The 21,716-nt window shown below is 39.6% G+C and overlaps 1 protein-coding gene across 2 annotated transcripts in view; it reads left to right on the top strand.

Moving 5' to 3' along the window:
• Nucleotides 1-17,671, top strand: part of PPP3CA (protein phosphatase 3 catalytic subunit alpha) — a 304,539-nt gene extending 286,868 nt beyond the window's left edge. For both annotated transcript variants that reach the window (XM_040625167.1, XM_040625168.1), the window contains 3 exons: nucleotides 1,822-1,906; nucleotides 8,461-8,558; nucleotides 15,040-17,671. In XM_040625167.1, coding sequence (XP_040481101.1) covers nucleotides 1,822-1,906; nucleotides 8,461-8,558; nucleotides 15,040-15,236 — 380 coding nt within the window. In that variant the 3' untranslated portion in view covers nucleotides 15,237-17,671. The remainder of the gene's footprint in view (nucleotides 1-1,821; nucleotides 1,907-8,460; nucleotides 8,559-15,039) is intronic.
• The last annotated feature ends 4,045 nt before the right edge of the window (nucleotides 17,672-21,716 follow it).

Genomic DNA, 21,716 nt, shown 5'->3' on the forward strand with positions numbered 1-21,716 from the left:
GTATAAGGAATCTTAATTACAGATCATAGGTAATAAATATTGTTCGAAACCCAGGATAAAGGTCGAGGCAGGGATCCAGCACACACACCATTTTCTTCTTAAATGTTCTGGCCAACAGCGTGTAATTCAGGGAACCTAGCAAATGAGAATCCATGGTTCCACTTAACATTAGAAAAACTGGATTGAAGAGTGGTTTTCTCTCATGCATTTAAACTTCCTCTACCTGTCTGCAGGCAGAATAGCTGCCAGGAGTTAAGTCCTGCCAGTCAGTATGTTGGGAGATACCTGCCATGCTGGGATTGCCACAAGAGAGTTTAAAGAAATCGTCAAAAATATGGGCTGTGTTCAGGTCAGAGAGACAAGGTGAAGAAGCCAGCTCGCTGGTACACACCTTCTGGGGAACACCTGTGGGTGTGTGAGGTGGGTGTGCCCTAATAGCACTTCCGGCACATTAACCCCCTTGGGAGAAGAAAGTGGCCCATTTGCTTGAGGGGAGAGAAAAGCAGAGGTTTTTTTTTTGTTTTGTTGGGGTTTTTCCTACAGACAGTTCAAAACTGTGTGTGTTGGTGTGAGTTTTCTTTCTTATAGAAATGTTAGGGTGGTGATTAATTGTTTGACTCTCATCAAACAATGAAAAAGATTCCAAATCACGTTCTTAAAAGCCCGCTGAGAGAAAAAGCAGAACTCTTTCCTTCCAAAAAGGTCAGAAAGCGTGTCCTTATCACAGATTTAAAAAGACCAAAACTTACACCAGCTAGCACTCATGGGCTGCAGTCTCTGAACAGATTATCTGACTTAAATTGTTCATCGGGATTAGGAACATTTCTGATATTATCTCAAAAGAATATTTTGTTGTATTTCCGTTAGTGGAAGTAGAACTAAAAAAACAATCTTCTTGTGTTAACACTTTCTACAAAGTCCCATATACTGTATTAAAAAAGATATCTTAGCCCCTTTACTTTGGATTATAAAAATCTTAAGAGAGATGTTTTCCTGTGATTTGCACTTCTCCAAACATGCTTTGGGAATCTAATAAAAAATAAAAGAGATTCACTAAAGATCATATAGTATGATTTTTAAAACATGATAAAATGTTTACAGTAAAAATAACTTGCGTCAATTGATTTTTTTTTTCATTTGGAAAATACAGTAAGTGGTAGAAGTTACTCAGACAGACTTGCATGTAACTTTTTACATAAGTACTAAAATACAAACCATGCCACCATCTGTCACTAAATCCAATGCAGTGGTTTTCCATTTTCCCCTCTAGAACTTGTGAACCAGCAGAAGGTGAAAGAGTTATCAAGTGATAAAACAAATGTTTTAATAACATCCATGATGTTTCAGGAAACTTAGGGAGTTCAGACTCCCTAGTTTGATCACTTCAAGGGAGAACTTTCGAAAAAGCAGTTTCCTAAAGTAGTCCTCTCAGCATGGAGTCCGGAAATGAGTAGAAAATCCTGGTGACTCACTTGATTCTTCTTGCCAATACGCACTCTCTCTGTATAAACAGAAGAGAAGGGAACTCCATCAGAAGAGAAGGGTAGGAACCTACCCAGTCAGCTCCATGATTTTTCTCTTTACCCACCTCCCCTTGGAAATCTCGAAAGTTGCTCTTTGGCATTTTGGAGACCTCTCAAGAGCCACACCCAAGTATTAATGGCCAGTTGTATAGGTTTTTAAAATTAATCCAGAGATAAATCCACTGGGGGGGCGAGGGATGGTTTTGCTTACTGTAGTCGGTTACATATCTAAACTTGTAAAATAATTACAGTTAGATAAACGGGCACTGACTACTTAACTCTCTGTTTTAAAATATAGGAGCAACAGCCGCAGCCCGGAAGGAGGTGATAAGGAACAAGATCCGAGCAATAGGCAAAATGGCCCGAGTGTTCTCGGTTCTCAGGTGAGATCATTGTTCTGGTATTTCTGTTTGAATGTGATTATGTGTCACTTACTAAACATTTTAATACTATGATCTGGTAACTTAAGTACTTTATGAGAAAATACTTGGTTTTTCTCAGCTATTTTTTTCTTTTACATGGGGTTGTTTGATCTTCACTTTCTTAGTCAAATTGAAATATACCAAATTATTTCTATAGAGAAAGCCTCAAAATAGGCTGTTTCATGTTTTATCACTCTTTGCTGCTGGACTTTAAAACGTTTGTTTCACAGTAAGTTGAACTTGTAGTGAAATAAGAAAGCTGTTATAATTCATGTTATTCTTCATTCTGGCTCTGTGGTAAAAAGATGAATTTATCAGGTGCATTTCACTAAATTTCCAGGAAACGAACATTAACCATTGAGCTTGTTCCTGTGAATCTGTATCGTTCTAGTAAGTCATTGAGAGAAAAATAATTATTTAATGTTTCAATTCCCATGCAGTAGTTAGTTTTTAAATAGATCATGAATCATGTTATTATTAATCCTGCATTGTGAAAACAAATGTTTTTTGAAGAGAACTAAATACACTTTTCTTTATTTAAATTCTATTATCTACTATTAGGTAAGACAAAGTCACATATTTCTCCTGAAAAAATTGCTTTGAAATATGGCATATTTATATGTGAGGCGTATATGGTCAATTCACAATTACTCATTAATAAGAATAAATAGGCATGCCGTGTGAAACAGACCATTTCCATATTGTGTGATTCATAACCAAATTTTTGCCAATTTTTTGTCTCAACTCTTCGTCTTAGAGTAGCTACATGGGTTCTTTTGATCTCTCCTCTTGCTGTTTCTTGTCTACTCCTGGTAGAGTCACTAGAGAGTAACCAAATAGCTTGTTGCCATAAGCAGGGAGCCGTGAGAAAGATGGAAGGCAGTATCACCCTTTCTTAAAGACACCCAGTCAAAGTCAGTAATAGCTCCGCGTTGGCCAGCCAAATCCTGAAAAGTCAGTGAGAGCTGAAAATAGAGCATCATTGCTCCTTACAGCCTAAGGAATGAGGCTGCCTGTGCTCTAATGCTTTATATTCCTGACTGAATTTTCAGGACTCACTCACTCATTCAGTAATGAATATAAACTTAAAGCATGGATTCTGTACCATGAAAAGAAAAAGCAATATGGGGGATAGCAAGTGGGAGATGAGGTACGTATTTCAGTGGGTGGCCAGCAAAGAACTTTCTGAATAATAGCATTTGAGTAATTAAGTGTGGGGGTGACCTTCATGAAGACACAGAGTTAAGAGTGTTTAAGGCAAAGGGAATAGCAGGTGCGAAGATTCTTAGATAGAAGCCAGTTAAGCAGTTTGAGGGCCAGGAGGGGGGTTGTGTGGCTGGAAAAATGTCTTGTGAAAGCAAAAGACCACATGAAGATCAGAGGGCCACTGGTACCTCCACAGAATCGCTTGCTTCTTTATCACGCCTCACATTTACCAATAAACACTCTTGATTTTTTTTTGTATCTGAAGTCTCTGTGGGGAGAAGTAAAAACAGCTCCAAAATGTCCAAGTGAAAGTATATTTAAGGAAAAAGGGGAAGTCTTTCTTAATATAAAAATTTGTTTCCATCCACGTTAGTTTTCAAACCATATGAGGGTGGTAGGGGAATGCTATAGAATCATAGGTAGGTCTCAAAATTGGAAAGTCCCTCCAGTCCCCTGCCTATAATAAGATAGAATTATTCCCAGCTGCGAAATGGTCCATTTGCCCCCAGTGAGGATCAATGACTTGACGGAAATTGCATACGTTGATGGAAAATAAAAGCAAGGTCTTTTATATTGCTTTCCTATAATAAAAACAACTATACTAAATCTGCAGAATGCAGGGGGTAGCTGTCCAGCCTGAGAAAAGAAAGCGAAGCTTAGTAAGTAATGACTGTTAGACGTGTACAGTATACCGAGCGAGGCGCGATGAATACCAGATTGGAATGACAGACTTGTGGACACTAAACTGATATAAGACAATGAAGTGTGTGCTAAATACATGAAGAGATGCTCTGCTGTGCAAGAGGACAGGGTCCACGGAACTGTTCTATTTCCTGAAAACAAAACAAAAACAAAAAACAAACAAAAAAAACTGTTCCTGAAGAGGCTGACATTGGAGGAGCGCTGTGAAGGGTAGGCTGGATTCCATAGGCGGTGAATTGTGGGACAGGCATGTCTGGGAGCTGAGAAGCCATCAAGCACACAGTCACATGGACCCACGAGCAATGCTTTATGGGTTCTTGCTAAGTGCCAGGTGCCCTGCCTCCTGCTGTATGCATTTGACAGTAATCCATACGGCAAACTGGCAAGTGAAGCAACGTGTCCGAACTCAGTGTGCAGCACTAGTGAGTGTCTGGAACGGTGTAGTCGGTGAATTCTGAGTATTCAAAAGAGCTGGGTCTTAAGACACGAAGGTAAGTGAGGAATCCAGCGAAAAGTGAAGCTGAAAATGTATTTAAGTCCAGGTCCCTGACAGCCTTGAGTAGCATGGTCATGGCAAAGCGTTTGATCTTTCGCGTGGAGGCAGTGAGAGTCACAGGACGGTTTTCATAGGATGAGAGGCATGCTCAAACCCATGTTTAGATATTAGATGCTAGTGGCAGCCTGAAGACTGGATAACTAGATGACTTGTTGATGGCACGCGGGACATTTTGGAAGCTTTTGAACTAATCCAAGCAGATTAGGCTATAGGAGACAAAGGAATTTGTGAAGCTGGAAATTTTAAAATGTAATGAATGGATGTGAACGGTGGTATAAATTTGTCAGGTATAGCTGTCCAGCATGTCCCTTACATTGCGGTAATTTGCCACAGTATAAGGGAATCAGAAAACTCTTTTTCAGCGGCCTTGGCCGGGAAGGTGCAGGCATGTTGCCCACGAACCTCCAATCAAATGAATGCCCAGAAAACTTCTGTTTCGAAATGAGCATCGTGAGAAGTCAGGAAGAGGGGAAGGTGATTCCTGTCTCCTCTCTCAGGTGTGAAACCTGAGGGTCCAGCAGAAGAACTCCTTTCTCAGCATTTTGGGGGCTCACTGTACAGCGTTAGCGTGAGCTTAGGGGTTGGCTCTGAACAGCGGTGGCAGCATTTCGCAGAGGAGATTCCACAGCATAGATCGGCACTGGTACTTTTCTGGGCTGCAAAGCATTCCAGTCTGGCTCTCTGGATCTGTGAGCTCTCTCATATCCTTTAGTACATCTCTCTGCTGTCAGAATTAGCCAGAGTAAGTTCTGTCATTTGCTCCAAGAATTCTGACTGATACAAGGGCTGATGAGGGCGAGGAAATGTTCTAAGAATATTCCATAGAGATTCTAGCCTCTGTGATGGATAGGATGATAGTGCTGTTATCTAAGGAAGAGGAAGTATTTCTCCATTTAAATATCTAACAGGTGTTTTGGGGGAGGACTACGATAAATTGAATTGGGCATGTTTTCCTCTGGGATGCGGGTGGCATAAGCATTCAGAGACAGGCAGGATTTCTGCCCCCGAGCTTCACAGAGAGACAAGCGTAGGAAATACTGTCATGAGAGGGGACACAAGACTAAAGCAGCATAAGTGGATGGTCTCGCTATGAAAGAGAGTGGACATAGGGGAAAAGGGTAAGAATCCTCTAGATCAGCGCTTTGTAGTAGAAATAGAATGTGAGCCACATCTGTAAGTTGACATTTTCTAGAAGCCACAGTGAAGAAGCAGAAAGAAATGGGTAAAATTTATTTGAAGAATATCTTCTATTTAACACATACATTGAGAATTTTATCCCTTCAATGTGTAGTCGGTATAAAACTCCTGAAGGAGATGTTGTACCTTCTTATTTTTGCATTAAGTTTATGAAACCCTGTGTGCATTTCATACGTACAGCACATCTCAAGTCAGGTTCCAAGTGGGTAAGAGCCACACGTGTCTGGAAGCTTCCATTTTAGAAAACACAGGTGTGGAGCCAGAGGAGAAAGATCATGCAAAAGGGACTGAGAAGGAGACGCCAGAGGAGGAGGAGAACCAGGAAAGAAAGTGTTCCAGATCTGGGCAGTCTTTCCAGAAGGGGGGCGTGGTCATCAAGGGGAGGAACAGCAGAGGTGTCTGTTTGAGTGAGAACTCAGCGGACGTGGTTGCAATTGAGGAATGGGGAAGCTGCCAGAAACTATGAGAGCTTGGGTTTTGTGTGGAGCGAGAGAAACAATCAGAATATAGGGAGATGAGGCATATCCTTGAGTGCCAAAGGAAAAAAGAAGCCAGGAAGCCTGATTTCGAATATGAATGCAAAGAAAAAGACATGTTCATTTCTTTAGAGGTACTCCCAATTTCCAAGTCCATATATTAGCATTTAAAATATTTCTTCCTTATGTTGACCTCTACTGGTTTCAGAAGCTTGAAAAGGTTGCAATACCTAGATGAGGACAAACAATGATTAATGACCACCTTAAACCTCACATTTTTAAGTCAACTGCAGTATAGGATATAGAAATCTCAAATGTGGATAACACTGCTATTCTATTCCCTTTGTTCTTTTCCTAATGTGTTTTGAATGTGGACTATATACCAGGTGCTGTTCTGGTTTAGATACTTAACAACAACAACAACAATGAAATAAATAATCTGTGTAGTTTTTCAGGGGTAATAAGTGCTTTAGGCAAAATAAAATCATCAAGGGGAGATAGGGAGTATATAAATAGCATTCTAGAGGAGGTCCTCACTTAGAGGGCTGTACTGGAGCAGAGATTCGGCAGGGAGGTAGTGAGCCATGGAGACACTGGAGGGAGAGTGTGCCAGACAAAGGTAGAGCCCTGAGGCGAGGTGTGCCAGATGTGCTGGAGGGAAAATAAGGCAAGTGGACACTGGTAGGAAGCAGAGTCTGGCAAACAGGTGAGGTTAGGAGAGCTCGGGTTAGGAGTTAGTTTTCAAAGCCTGTGGTCAAACCTAAAGATTTTGCCTTTCACCCTTAATGAGAGGAGAAACCTTTGGAGAGCTTTGAATAGGAATTGCAGTATCTGCATCTGTATTAAAAGGCCCAGCCCATCTGCTACCCTGAGAATAGACCCGGATGGGGGCAGAGAGTGTGATGAGAATGGAGCAGGGAGACCAGTAAAGAAGCTGCTGAAACAAGCCAGGCAAGAAGTGCTGGTGGGAAGCAAAAGAAGTCAGCTGCGAAAGGCTACATGTTGTAAGACTCCGTCTATATGAAGCATCCGGAAGAAGCAAATGTACAGAAAGTAGATTAGTGGTTATATAAGGGTGAAAGAAATGCAGAACCACTCTAATGGACATGGGATTTCTTTTGGGGGCGATGAAAATATTTTAAAATTGATTAAGATGATCATTTCACAACTAGGTGAACACACTAAGAAAACATTGATTAAATCACATACTTTAAATGGATGAATTATATGGGATGTTAATCCTACTCCATAAAGCTGTTTTAAAAAGAGAAGTGGTAGGATTGGGAGAAGTGGCAAGGTGCTGGAAATATTTTGAGGGTAGAGCCCTCAAGGTTTGCCAATTGAATGGAGGTGCAAGGAGGCGGGCGGGGCAGGAGTGAAGGGGTGATTCTTGAAGCTTAATGAAAAGATGAAGTTGAAGAAAGGTTGTGGAAGTAGCTGGTTTTGGGGGGTAGTTTAAGAATACTGTTTGGGTCATGTTAGGTAGTTTCATAAAACGGGGCTTTGGTAGTTCTACATATTATAAACGTTAAATCTGTGTGTACAGCTATTTGTATTATAAACACTTTCTGATCACTAGGATTACAGTGTCTGCTATGTGGAAAGGGATGAGCATATGCCTATTTCATGGTTATTTAATCATGATGATTTATTAATAAAGCAAAGTGATTAATAGTGCTGTGACTAATAAATAACATTGAAATGACGATGTACAGAAGACTAAATCATCACAATGAGTAATACAGTAATGTTCTATTAGCAAATCAGTGGGGGAAAACACTGCTGAAAAGAAAAGGTGGGAAATGTTACCAGTTGCTTTCCTGGCTGGTTGTCATTATTTGTCTACTTACCATGTGATGGCAAAGTTACTTAATAGCCCCCTGAATGTAACTTCTAGTTCTCTAATCCATAAACCGCGAAGTTTGTTTGTTTGTTTGTTTGTTTTGTTTTGTTTTAATCTCTCATATATAATCTTTGGTTTTCTCTCCTGAGAAAACTAAGTTCCACTTATTTCTGCTGAGCCTTGGCTGGAAAACTTCCACGAGCACTCTCCGGGGCTCATTTTTAACATATTTACGGGTGTCACGGGGGCTGCGCAGCAAACACTCTGTGTGGTGATGCCTGCTTACAAAATGTGAATTGTTTTCAGTATCTTCGGGCCCCGGAAGAGGCGGAGCCTGTGCAGGTGTATAATTGTAAACCTGTCCATTGACATGACATGACTTCTATAGGAATGCATACAAGCACAGTATGTTTGAACTAAAGTAAAATCCAGGGAGCCCAGATAGAGGCAAATGCGAGTTCTACTATTGCATGTTTCCCCTTTCTTTTGAAAGAATATCAAAGTTAATGCCCTCCCTCCCCTTGTGCCTTTCCAGAGAAGAGAGCGAGAGTGTGCTGACGCTGAAAGGCTTGACCCCCACGGGCATGCTCCCCAGCGGAGTGCTTTCTGGAGGGAAGCAGACACTGCAAAGCGGTAAGCAGGCCCAGTAGTACGAGTGTGGGGGGGCAGCTCAGGCCTCGGGGTCACTAGAGCCCTGATTTATTCACCCACATAAGCACGGCCTCGGTCTTCAGCTCTTCACAGTGGGAAGAAGGGTTGAAACCGCACATCAGTTTAACCAGTCCTGTCCGACTGACAGAATAGCTCCCTCTTCCCTGAACTGCAGTCTTCGCCAACCCACTGGCCACCCTGCCATCCCCCCACGTACACAGTCACCGCACCTGCAGGCCGGGGACCACTCACTGAGGTTGGCCCCACGCAGGAGAGCTTTGACAGCTTTGAGCCATTCCCCCGCTAAAAGCGACTTTTTAAATTGCGTTTCTGCTGAATGTTCTGGCCATCTCTTTGATTGAAAAAATAAACACACGCGTAAATACACGTCCGTAGGTCCAGATGGAGTGGAGAACGGAAGGACATCACAAGGGTGACTTCGTTACCTATTTGAACAGAAGTTGGGAGTCATATTTGTCTTTTCTCTGATTTCTCCATCCAAAACATAAGAGACTGAGTAGAACCATAGAACCACATTTTATTTTTGAAAAAGAATGAAAACATTTCTTTTAAGATAAAGATTTTTTTTTTTTAATTAAAATGTGTAGCTTTCTGGACCAGTGCTGTCTAGTAGAACTTTTTGTGAGGATGGAAATTTTTGTATCTGTACAGAGGCCACTGGCAACATCTGGCTACAGAGCGCTTGAAATACAGCGAGTACAACTGAGAGACTGAAACGGGATTTTTTATTTTAGCTAAATTTGTATGAATTTGCTTTAAATAGCCACATGTGACTAATGGCCACCACATCGGACAGCACGACACATTCTTCTATGTTTGTGAATTTTACCTTGCTATCTATTTTAACTCATACTATTATTAGTCTAGTTTTAATAATCCATGATGAAAATTTGCTATTAGATTAGACTTTAATGAAATCAATGAGTAAAATCAACAAAACAAAAATCCACTATAACATTTTGAAAACTAATCTCAGCCTCTTGCTTATTTTCCCATATCTTTCCCTGAATCTTTTTTTGTGTTTTTTTTTTCTTTTTCCTATCTCTCTATCCCTCAATCTAGAAGATTTAAGTATTCTTAGGGTTACGTGGTTTAGACACACCTCTTCTACGTAAACAGTCATGCTCAGCATCACTATAATTTTCTGTATTTTCACATGAATTTATTCCAAAATCAGTGTTTCTGGTTTCCACAAAAAGACACAGATTTGTAAGTGAAGATAGGAAAATACATAGAAGTAAATTTCCCCTTGAATTTATAACTAAAAATTATTCCAATAACTTAAAAAGAAAAAAAAAAACAAAATTTCTCCCACCAAAATAAACATGCTCTCTAAAAAAAATTAAAGTAAATGGATCATTTGTATGCACAAAATGCACAACTACCTAAATGACTAAAATCTGCATAGTTTCTGATAAACAGATTTTAAAGTACAGCGAGTGTCTTATCAGAGACTATGGGCCACACTTGCTTTGGAAGGACACGTTTAATAATGGGCAGTGTGCATACTCCTGATACGTTGGTGCTGGTGTGGTTCCAGATTTTTGCTTTACTTTTGAACTTAAGTCATTTCAGTTCTTAAAATTCTTTGTGTCTAGATTTGCATCTGTATTTTAACTTAGGTTATTTGGTTTCCTTTTCTGTTACTTTATGTTAAATCCATTGGTTTGTGTTATCCTGTGTTGAACTCCTACATGCACAAACACATATACATATAACAGACATCAGGGCTGGGACCTCATTAGTCCTGAGAACTTGAAAACTCAGTATGTATTTTAAACCATATCCATTCTCCATTCAAACAATTTCAAAATCCACCATCTGGATTTCACATCGTCAAAAAGAAGAAACTGCTTAAAGTTTTACTGTTTAGCTTTTCTCCATGGTGGTAAACATTTTACATTTTTCTCAGAAGGAATTTAGAATGCACTGTAAGGAAATTATGGTGCACACTTGGCAGTTGCTCTCATTTTGAAACCTTAAATTATGAGAATATGCAAATTAAAGTCAGGGGGTAGAATTTGAATATTAAACATTTTGGAGTTACAGAGAAGTTTTGCATTTTAGCCCTTAATTAGGGAAATGTCAACTAGCCTTAATAACATGGAAAGACTCATACACCTGTATTAGTGAGAATATAAACCCTAACCTTATTATAAAAATTGCTGAGAAAGCAATGGGCTTTTAAAGTGTTGCCTCTGAAATATGCTGAGGTTTCAGTATTTGGACTGCCTCTTCTTTAAAATGTTGATAGAATTATTACTGTAACTGACATGTTACCACTTGATTATAACATTTCAAGAATTTCCTTTCTATAGATGGTATTCCAGTAAGGAAAACTGACTTTAAATTGGGTTGCCTGGCAAAGGAAGTCCAGACTATCTATCTATCTATCTATTATCTATCTATCTATCTATCTATCTATCTATCTATCTATCTATCTATGGCATTGCCCACCTTTTCCCCTTCTCCCTCACCACTCCAGACAAGCTCTGTGTTTGTCTTTAAAGGAGTTACATGAACTGTCAACTCAGACACATTGATTTTATTCTTCCTCTAGATTCGCACGCACACACACTCCACTTTTCCACTGCACTAGGAATCACGCTATTTAATATTAAGTAGTGTGAATTATCCCACTGATACTATGACACTGCTTTGAGTTCTGCCATTTTGTCTGTCATTTTCAAATCATTAATCGCCAAACACAGTAGTGGTTTGTTTATTATACCTTCTGTGTCAGACTAGATTGACCTAGTCTCTTACCGATTCAGTCTAAATAAAAGAAAACTGTCCTGTTTTTCAAAAGGGTTGACTGTTTTGTCATTTATTTCATTAACAAAAACCAGTTCACTCAGATGGATGTAGCCAGCTCATAAAATAAACTTCTCATTTTTGTCGTGTTTTTTTTCCTTTCTTTTTACCATTTTGGTTTTGTTGTCTGTGCCAGAATCCAGCACTTACAGGAACATTAATTCTCTGAGCTCCCTTGATGGTCACTGATTTGTTCTTAGAGTTAAAAATCCTCTGCTCATTTTTCTCATTCATTTTGCACCCCCTTTCTTCCCTTCAGCTACTGTTGAGGCTATTGAGGCTGATGAAGGTAAATTGGCCAGTCCCCTTTCTGTTGGACCTGCAACAGATAAGGGCTCTGCTGGGTGTATTCATTTTTTTTTTCTTTTTCTTTCTTTCTTTTTTTTTTTTTTTTTTTTTTTTTTTTTTTTTTTTTGCTGTAGCTTGTACAGAGTGTGTGGGTGTTGGGCTAACAGTTGTGGCTCAGTATTAACCAAAATGTTCTTGCTTTAAAGGGGAAAATGTCCTTTTATGGTTTGTTTGTTTGTTGTTTTTTTTCTTTCCCTTGAAGCTATGTTTGACTTTGTACACGACGAACCTAGTATAGTCACAGAAAACCAAAGGATTATATATCTTGAACGATGTGGGGTGGGGGTTATGGCAGCTGTTTTTGACACATATCGCATAAAATACTATTCTTTGAGCTGAACCATGTCCCTCCCTCAAATCATTTTCAGTCAGCACTGAAGAGAAGAGAAGAAAAATAGCTTTATTAAATCTAGTCGTTAGAAGTTTCTAGCCAAAAGAAAAAAAAAAGCATTCATTGGAATAGTGCTTTGTTGTAGTTCAACATTAATTTATGTCTCTAAGAAATATTCCAACGTGAGACAGCTGTGTATGAGATAAACAGTTCTGCTAGTCTTACAAATTTTAACCTATTGGTATTTGTAGGACGGTTGGCACCATTAAGATACTATCAAGAGTTCAAAAATACCCAGTGGCTGTGACAGTGGCCACGACAAAAACAGTGAATATCCAGTCCTCACTCGATTGATGGTTCACTGAGTGTCTGCTCTGTGCCAGGCACTGTGCTAGGCGCCGTGGGGGGAATCAAGAGGTGTACCCCACCCACTGTGCCCCAGCACTGCTCGAGGACAACAGCATTGGCCTTCTAGAAATTACTTTTGAATCAAATGCTCAAACGATGCATAGTTATGAGAGGACTGCCTATCAAAATCGTTTTTAACATTATTCATACCATACCCTCTGGAAATTTTAAAAAGAATAATTTGAAGTTCCCCTTTAAAACAAAATTCTTCGGTTGTATTTTGTTCTTGCAAGATCACTTTTCTTTAATTTTTTCCCAAAATTGTGTGCGTATGGTCCTTCGCTACGATGTAAAAAGTGCCACTTTAGACTGTCGAATTTGCATCTGATTTGGTTACGGTAGGGGACATGATAGCACTGTAAGAGAAAATACAACTGCTTCCTAAATAGCAGTGAGTAAACTGCTATTTATGTAGGAATTCTCTATTCCTCTTGGCAAATTCTACTCTGCAGTGTGCATTCTTGTTGATAGTTTGGCTGTTTTCTGTGGTTTCTGTGACTCTGTGTTGTGTTGCGATACTACCAATGTAAATTGCTAATACCCATTGTCTGACCAGCAACTACAGCAGAGCACATTCTTCCAGACCAGGGTTTGAGATTTGATTAGAGACGGAGCCCCATTCGGGACATACCCATTGTTCCAGCTCGAGTTTGAATTTCTACGCGCTCACCCTATTGGCTTTTAAAACCCTGAGATACCTCTTTTACCATTTAAATTAATAAAATCGCTTCATAAATTATCATGTTGACAAACTTCTGTACTTACTCATTACGATGAAATGATATTCACAGTGGTTTAGAAAAAGAATAAAATACCACTTTGTGCCATTATTTTGTCCCTCAAAATAATTGAGTGTTCAGGGTGGGTGCTCATTAGACAGCTCTATTATTTTGCAATTTATTACCAAATTAGAGAAGAATTAAGAAGCTTTGCTTTGGGCCTTGGTCTTTCCTCGTTTCCCCATCTTCTTCCTCTCACAGTTGACTAATCACCATTTTGCTAACCTTTAAAATGCAGAGGAGTAACAAACTATTTCTCATCCTTTAATGAGTTTGGAGGCAACGGTGTAGATCTTCTAAGAATCTCATCCATACTAGTGAAAGGCACTGCACATTTGTGCAGGACTGGCTGGCAAAGTTTCAGCTTGAAACTGCTTTCCTTCCCGCCCACCCCCCGCCCCGAATAAGGTGGGGAGGATGAAGGTACCGTGAAATTGTCCCCGATCAGCCATGGAGATGTAACCCAATTCAGCACTGGTGATTGGCCCTTCAGTGCCTGGCTTGCACATCGCAGGAAGTAAAGCAAACTAATGTCATTGGTTCCCCATATGGACTTTATTTTCAGCTCACTGGTCGGTGCACTGAAGAAGCCACCAAGTTTCTTGAACAAATGCCTGATCTATCTCTGCGGCACACTAAGAGTTAATGGAAAAATTAAATTAAATATCTATACGCCCCCTCGAGAATGCCGTGTTTTCCCTGAATGGGTCCCAAAACAATCCTGTCATTTTTGCTGAAAGTTGTGAAAGGCATTTCCCCGTTATCCTTTTTTTTTTTTTTTAAGATTTTATTTATTTATTTGACAGAGATAGAGACAGCCAGCGAGAGAGGGAACACAAGCAGGGGGAGTGGGAGAGGAAGAAGCAGGCTCATAGCGGAGGAGCCCGACGTGGGGCCGTTATTCTTGAAGCATCGCTTACCTCTGCATTGACCTCCTAAGAAAGAGTTTTGCTTTGATTTAGGCAGTAACGGATACCAGAGGAACAGCGGTTTGACCTGTTTTGCCGCTGAAGGGCAGACAACGTTTTTTTACTTAGTGATCCGATCTTGATTTTTCTGTGTTTCTCTTACCTTGTCACCCACTCCACATGTTTCCAAAGTTGAGTTAGAGAAGCAGGAGTTTATAATTTCTTTTTTTTTTCCTTCATGCAACCATTGAGTTGTTTGCCAAGAAAGTCTTTCTGGGATTCTGAGATGACATGGAAATGCCCTTAAAGTTAATTCGTTTTATGCTCCTTTTAGCTTCTCCTCTAACGCTCTCTACTAGACTTTTAGGCATAGCTCTCCTGTCTCTAGTAATTTGCCATTACTAGCACGGTGGGATAGCCAAAGAAGCCTATGTTACAGTCCGTCTAGGTTAGGGTGTCTGCTGCAGTAGATCAGGCTAGTGATGTGGCCAGCTGATGCTAAGTCTAGACACCTGTCCCTGTCAGCAACCTTCCTCTTGACCTATCCACTTCGGATTTCATTGATCTAAACTGTCATGAAGAACCAGAGAAATGTTTACATCTCACTAACTTGAAGAGGACATTTTGGTTGGCAAGAGACATTGGCTGTTTTCAAACCTTTTAGTTATCTTCGGGTATGGTAAGGAGTCTGTTGTGTTGTGTTCAGGTCCCGTCATTTTGTTCTCTACTAAAGGATTCCCTCACTCACTGCGAAATCTCTAACCTCACCTGATGCGACAGCTGTGCCCTTTGTTTTCCTCTGGCTAACCTAATTTTTCTTTCTTTTTTTTTTTTTTAAATGATCTTCTGTTTAGCTATCAAAGGATTTTCACCACAACATAAGATCACTAGCTTCGAAGAGGCCAAGGGCTTAGACCGAATTAACGAGAGGATGCCACCTCGCAGAGATGCCATGCCCTCTGACGCCAACCTTAACTCCATCAACAAGGCTCTCGCCTCAGAGACTAACGGCACGGACAGCAATGGCAGTAATAGCAGCAATATCCAGTGACCACTTCCTGTTCACTTTATTTTATTTTATTTTTTTTTTTTTGAGCTGCAGGGCATGACGGGGATTGCTGCCTATCAGCAGTTGGGTGTTCTTGCCTCTGACGGTAGCTTATTTGCTCTGGGGGCCAGGAATTGGACTCCGTTTACACTATCGTTAAAAAAGAGGGAGAGAGATAATAAACTATATTTTGGTGAGGGTGGTGACGAAACACCTCTTTTGGGTATGCCTTTTAAAAATGCTTCTAGGAAAAAAAAATTTTAAAAAGAAAGCTAATGCTAGTATATACTGCAATGTTAGGGGAATGAACGTGTTTTCCTACTGCATTGGGGACTTCTAGATAGGTTAATGAAAGGTCTTTTGTTATGTTACTGGACACGAAAACTTTGTCTAATTTCTTACTCTATTGTACGTTTACAGTCGCAGCACTAAAAATGGATGACATCACACATTTTTAACAAAATGATGTACAAACTAAATAAGGACTATTTATTGATAATGTTTTGCTACTCTTGTCAGACAATGGCTATAAAATGAATTAGGCAGTCTTAAAAAAAAAACCAGAAAAAGAAAAAAAAAAAGAATGTTGCAAATTTGTTAAAATGCCAAAAAGGACAGTTTAATTTTGTACAGATTATGCTTACCTCAGGTTCTTTAGTGTGCTTGAATGGCCTTCTTTCCGTATGACACTTATCTTATTAATTTAGCAATGACTATCTTTTCTTTCCTTTAAGTTTTAAAAAAACTGGAATAATTACATCTATCTTTTTTTGCTGTTTATATTTAGGGGTTTTTTTGTTGATAAATCAAGTCTTGGTTGTGGCTTGCTGAATTAAATATTTATGAGTGGTGCATTTTTAAGTATAGTGAACAAGACACCATATTAAGTACAGTGATAAAGCAACTATATTCTGTAAAAAAAAAAAAAAATCTGCCTATGCATGTTTTTTAAGAAAAAAAAAAATGGCTGTATCGGCCTGTATGGGACTGTAATGCGCTTAGTGGTCTGACATATACTGGAAATGTATGTATACTGGCGTACTTTATATTCTCTAAAATGCTTAATGCCTTTGAAATTTTGTAATCAAAAAAGCTTTGAAAAAATCTAAAGGGGAGAGTATTCTTAAAAGTTTTTAACATAAGCTTGTCAGTGCACATATAGACGGTTAGCATGTTTAACAAACCTTGTGAAATTTAAATAAGTTTGTAGTTACATGTGAAACTCTAAATGCATGGTAACTGTTAATGTCATAATGGTTTAGTTATTTTGTTCTGTTCTGTCATGTGCCACAAAATATGTACTTTTTTCACTTTTTTCCCTTTGTATATCAGTTACGGGTTACAACTGGTTCATTCTGAAAACAACAACAAAAGTCCATTCACATTTTTTAACAATTGTATAAGTGCCCAAGTAATTCACCACAGCCTAAAGCCTTGCCTTTGTAATTTGACTTCTGAAATGTTGGCAATCAAAGCATGCACTTGTAACAATGACAAAGAAAAAGCATTTTATATTACTACTCAATAAAATGTGCATGAACTTAAAGAACTCTCATCCTTTCACTGAGTCTGCTGAAGGGATTTCTGTGCACAACCACCATGCTGTCTTCGAGGTGCTGGGCCCACCACCGCATGTCACAAATTTACTTATGTAACAGGCTTCCTTCCCCGAGGGCCTGGTGATCTGAGGTGTGGCGCCTACTTCCGCTGGAAGAATCTTGGTGGATTTGTGTCTCAAATCAGACAAGAGAAATATATTTAAAGAGCAAATGCCATCTTCTGGCTCCCTCGAATGTGGGAGCCAGTTAAGAAACCAGAGCATTCCTTTTTATTGAAAAAAAAAAAAACACATTTGTTATCAGGCTGTTTCAGTTGTATTGGGTGCCCTATCTGCTCAAACAAAAAGAACTAAGCTCCTAAGTGCATTTTCATCACGGAACAGAGTTGCATTTGTATTGATACGAAATTTGTATACTGGCGCTTTGGCTCATATCTAATCACCCGAAGATTCAAGATACACCAAATTCCAGTTTGTTTCTAACATTGTTCATTTTCAGTGCACTTTGTTTTATGTAATAAAGTATGCCTGTTATATCAAATAATAAGGATACGGCAATTAGTGATATAGTGTACCAAAACAAAGATGTTCTAGATATATTCTCTGGCAAGACTGTCCCAAGTTTATTTTCGTGAATACAAACATTTTCCCCCTGTGGATATTTTTCCACCCTTAAAAAATGACGCCCAAGGAAAATATTTAGATGCAACTTATTAGAATAATGTGGAAGAAATGGTAATTCTTGATACTGAGGTGTTTGTTTTCGTTCTTATAACTGCGGAGAAAATATCCTGACCAAAAAAAAAATTCATTTTTTGGGGATTCCTTTCTTTTACAAATTGTGCTGAGGCAACTATGGCATAGAAATAAACATTTGACATTAAAATAAGCAATTGATGTGAGTATGGCTTGGTCTTTCTGGTCAGTAGTTAGGAAAGTAATACTGTATATTTTTGCATCATTGTTCAGTCTACCAAAGAAATCAATGTAGAACTGAAGTTATTTCTCCAGATGGGATAATACCACAAAATTATCAGTTATTAGAGCTTTCTCCTTCACTTTTAAAGAACCTGTTGAATTCTTGAGTTATTCATGCCAGTGAATCTTTGGCTGTACTCACACACACACACACACACACACACACACACACACCCATCCTTAAGGTGACTTACCTCCTAAGAGATTCATGGTCCGTGCTGAGTGGTCATCTAGCTTTTTAAGGAGTCAGAGCTAGATTTGACTGACCCTCAGCAATATTTCTTATCTAAAGTATTTCTTTTATTCTTTTAAAATATTTTTGAAGAAAAGAAAGAAAAATCTTCAGAGACTAAACTTGTATGATGAAGGGAACAAAGTGGAGTGGTGGGGGACATCTCTGTCCATCCACAGTGGCATGCCTTAGCCCGGAGTGTCAAGGTGGCGGCATCTTTCTGTGTCAGCCCAGAATGAGTCATGGCGATGCCAAAGCCCCCAGTGTGCTCTTGTCCCAAAACATTTCTTTCCCTCCCACCCCACCATGCTCATGGGAAGTAATAAACTTGAGTACACATCCATCTTTCTGTCTAGAAACCAGGGTCCTGACATGAAGTCAGCACCACAGGAGTGACAATGGGAATGGCCTTCCTAAAATGTCTAACGCTTTTCCTTGACTACTTCATGTCCCAATCACTGGATTCCTCTTGTCACACTCATTAAGAAGCAGGGACCTTTCAGTTTGCCCTGGCAGAGTGCCTATGTTTCTTCAAGACTGGGAACCCCTTGAGTTGGACAAATCTGAGATCCCCAAACTAAAGATATTTTCATTTCCCTTGGTATGTGGCTTTCCATTTAATTCATTCAACAAACACTAAGTCTCTGTTATGTTCTCTCACTGTTCTTCTAGGTTCTTATTTTTTACACATACACACATGCACGCACACACATACACAAAAGGTGGCAATCATGACAACATACCAGATTTCTCTCTCATGTTCAATGTTAACGTAATGAGTCAATGTCTGGCTTTACACTGCTTTTTAATGCCATTTTTACTCTGTTTCGTGGATATTCTTTTTTGATATATTTTATGGTAATGTTAACCAGAAAGCCCCTGGTGAAGCCCTTTCATGATAAAGTCACTTTTTTATAAATGCATATGTAGAAAAGGGAGGCAAGATGTTGGGGAAAAAATGTTGAACCTGTTTCTGGTTTTCACATTTTCAAGAGGCAACATTGGCTAATTGGAATGTATATGGGAGACTGGAAACCCAGCAGGGAAGGAGAGTTGTTTAAAACAAAGATTGAAGAAACCTAAAAAGTGACAGAAGTTGACATGATAGCTTTAATATTGAGTTGGTTATTCCAAATAAACCCTGCTTAAATCAGAAAGATGCCTACTTGTCATAAAGTAGACGTGGTTAATGAATGAGCCTGTGTCACAGAGAGTAAACTACAGGAGAATGTGGGTGCCTCCCCTTCCCGGGAAGTGTTCAAACCTAGGCAGACTTGACTCAGTGCCCCAAGCATCTTCTGAAGGGTGCTGCCTGGAAGGAGCTATACTAGACAAAACTGAAGGGGCTCTCCTCAAAGAGAACACCAAAGTTTCCCTTCAACGGTAGGATCCTAAATAGCCATTCAATTATCCCTTCTCCTGAAAGCATAGAACTCGGATTTGCAGCTGTTCCCTAGAAACCCATGTTTATATTGCCGTGGGGCTGAGCGTCCTGCTTCAACCAAAGCAGCCCTTTTATCTGTTTTAGCACATTGAGCGTCTATATAAGCTGTCAGCTGAGAAGTGTCTCCACTGGATTAGCAAAGCTGGAAACTGACTGTTGTAGACTATTCGCTCAGAACAAAGTCCCCTTAAATGCCAGTCCTGAGGCATNCCTGTCAAGTTGTATTTTGAAGTCATTCTATACCCAGTGCTGGGGATATCTAGGTTTCTTCCCAATAGCACCTTCCCATCTATGAGACTGAGTCCAACCTCGTCAAGGCCGTGTGTAAGGTGTTCACAATCCACCTCTTCCCAGCCTCCCTTACCCCCACCTGCCCCAACCTGACCCGGGGCCTCAGCCGTGCCGGACATTTCACAGTCTCAGAAAACACCAGGTTTCCTTAAGGCCCTGAGTCTTTATTCATATGTCTTCTATGTCTAATGACCTCACCTTTGTAGAGGTCCAGTTTGCCTTAAATACTCAGACAAGGCATTTCCTCCTCTCGAAATGCATGGTATCCTGCACTATCTTTATTTTAGCGGCTAACGCACTGTGTATAAATGTTCATGGCCTTTGTCTGACTCTTCAATGAGAATTGTTGCTTATCTTTTTTTTTCCTCAGCATTTAACAGTGCCTGGAATAATGTTCTTTGGGAAAGAGAAGAAAAATGTTTTCCAGAATGATCTCGCAAAATGGGTTATCCCAGAGCCCAAATGTCAAATCTTGACTGAAGAACAGCCGAGACGCTTGTCCTAGTTCAGTATGTCCCACTCGTTCTCATTAAGTATCTTCTGGAGACTGAAGCTCTGGAGTGAAGTCTGTATTTTAATAAGTATCCATCAAAATTTTTATGATCAGAAAAGTTTGAGAAACCATGTCCTAGTTTATTTCAATAGGAAATTTAAAATTCAGTCCTATAGTTCCAATTCAACAGATGATCCTACACAGATAAATATTTTACTGCTTACCATTGTTGCTACATAGAATTGTGCCTAATGAATTTGCTTTTTATTTACAGTTGCTTAATGAGTAGGAATTTAGATGAAAATGTGGGAATTATTTAAGTATTTCTGTAAACCTTAACATTTACTACTAACCAGGTTATGAGGAGAAGGCAGTGGCATTTTTAAATTTATAATCCTTCACCTAGAAGGGGATATTAGGGTGGTAAGTATCTGGATGCTTCTCTGCGAAGAATCGATAAAAAAAACCTCATGTGTCTTGAAGAGAATGAAATGCTTTCATGTTGAAGAGACTGTTTCTTTCACACCACCCCTCCCACTATAACAACGAGCTTGCCAAAATTTGTTCCAAAAATGTTTCCTGAACGTGTATTCAACACAGTTTACCTTCAAGAATCTCCTAATGTACTTGAGATTTTACTGTGAAAGAGACATTTCTTTGGGTTCAACAACACTCTCTCCAGAAGTCCATTACTAAGTAATACACATTAGAGAAGGAAACCACAACAACAACGGTCAGCTGCTAAAAAATCTTAGTGCAAGTTAACTTATCACAGTTCTGCCAGGGCTGGTCAAAGGCTGATAAGCACAGGTGTGTTTGTAGAGAAGGGAAGGCCACAGCTGGAGCCTGGGGTAGTGCTGGCAGCAAGCAGGTGGGAGCTCTGGCCCTCAGAGTGGACAACTGCCCGTTGATCAACGGGCGCATTCATTGTGTCTCTGTCCTGGGCACACGCCAGCAGAGAGGAGAACACAATGAAATTCAAGACAGTCTCTCTTCTCATGATACACAGTAGCAGTGAAAATAAAGCAAGGTTTCGTGCCACACATGCTCACTTCTGTGTAATGTTCTCTACACCAGTTCCAGTCTGGAGTTAGACTTAGGTTGGAATTTTTATAGCTCTGCTGCTTAGTGGCTGTCTGTGTGACCTTGAGAAACTTACTAAGCTTCTTTAAACCTGACTTGTTCTTTAGTAAAAATGAAGGCAATAAGAGTAATTAATTTGTAAGCTTTCCATAGAGGTTAAAAAAAAAAAAACAGAGCAAAGGAAATGCTTATCATGGTGGCTGGCACAAAATAAGCAATCAATAAACTTCAGATTTTGTTGTGGCATTCAGCAAAATGCTGCATTGCATGAGTGCTTATGATCAATATTCTGTAGATGACGATTGTGTGTGTGTGTGAACACGTCTATGTAAATATGGTCGGGGTTGGAAAGGTATGCGTAGTCAGAAAATTCTCCTAGAAGAAATGGCATTTGGTTGGAACCT

The sequence above is a fragment of the Ursus maritimus genome, unplaced genomic scaffold (assembly GCF_017311325.1).
Source record: "Ursus maritimus isolate PB19 unplaced genomic scaffold, ASM1731132v1 scaffold_8, whole genome shotgun sequence".
NCBI classification, from domain to species: Eukaryota; Metazoa; Chordata; class Mammalia; order Carnivora; family Ursidae; genus Ursus; species Ursus maritimus.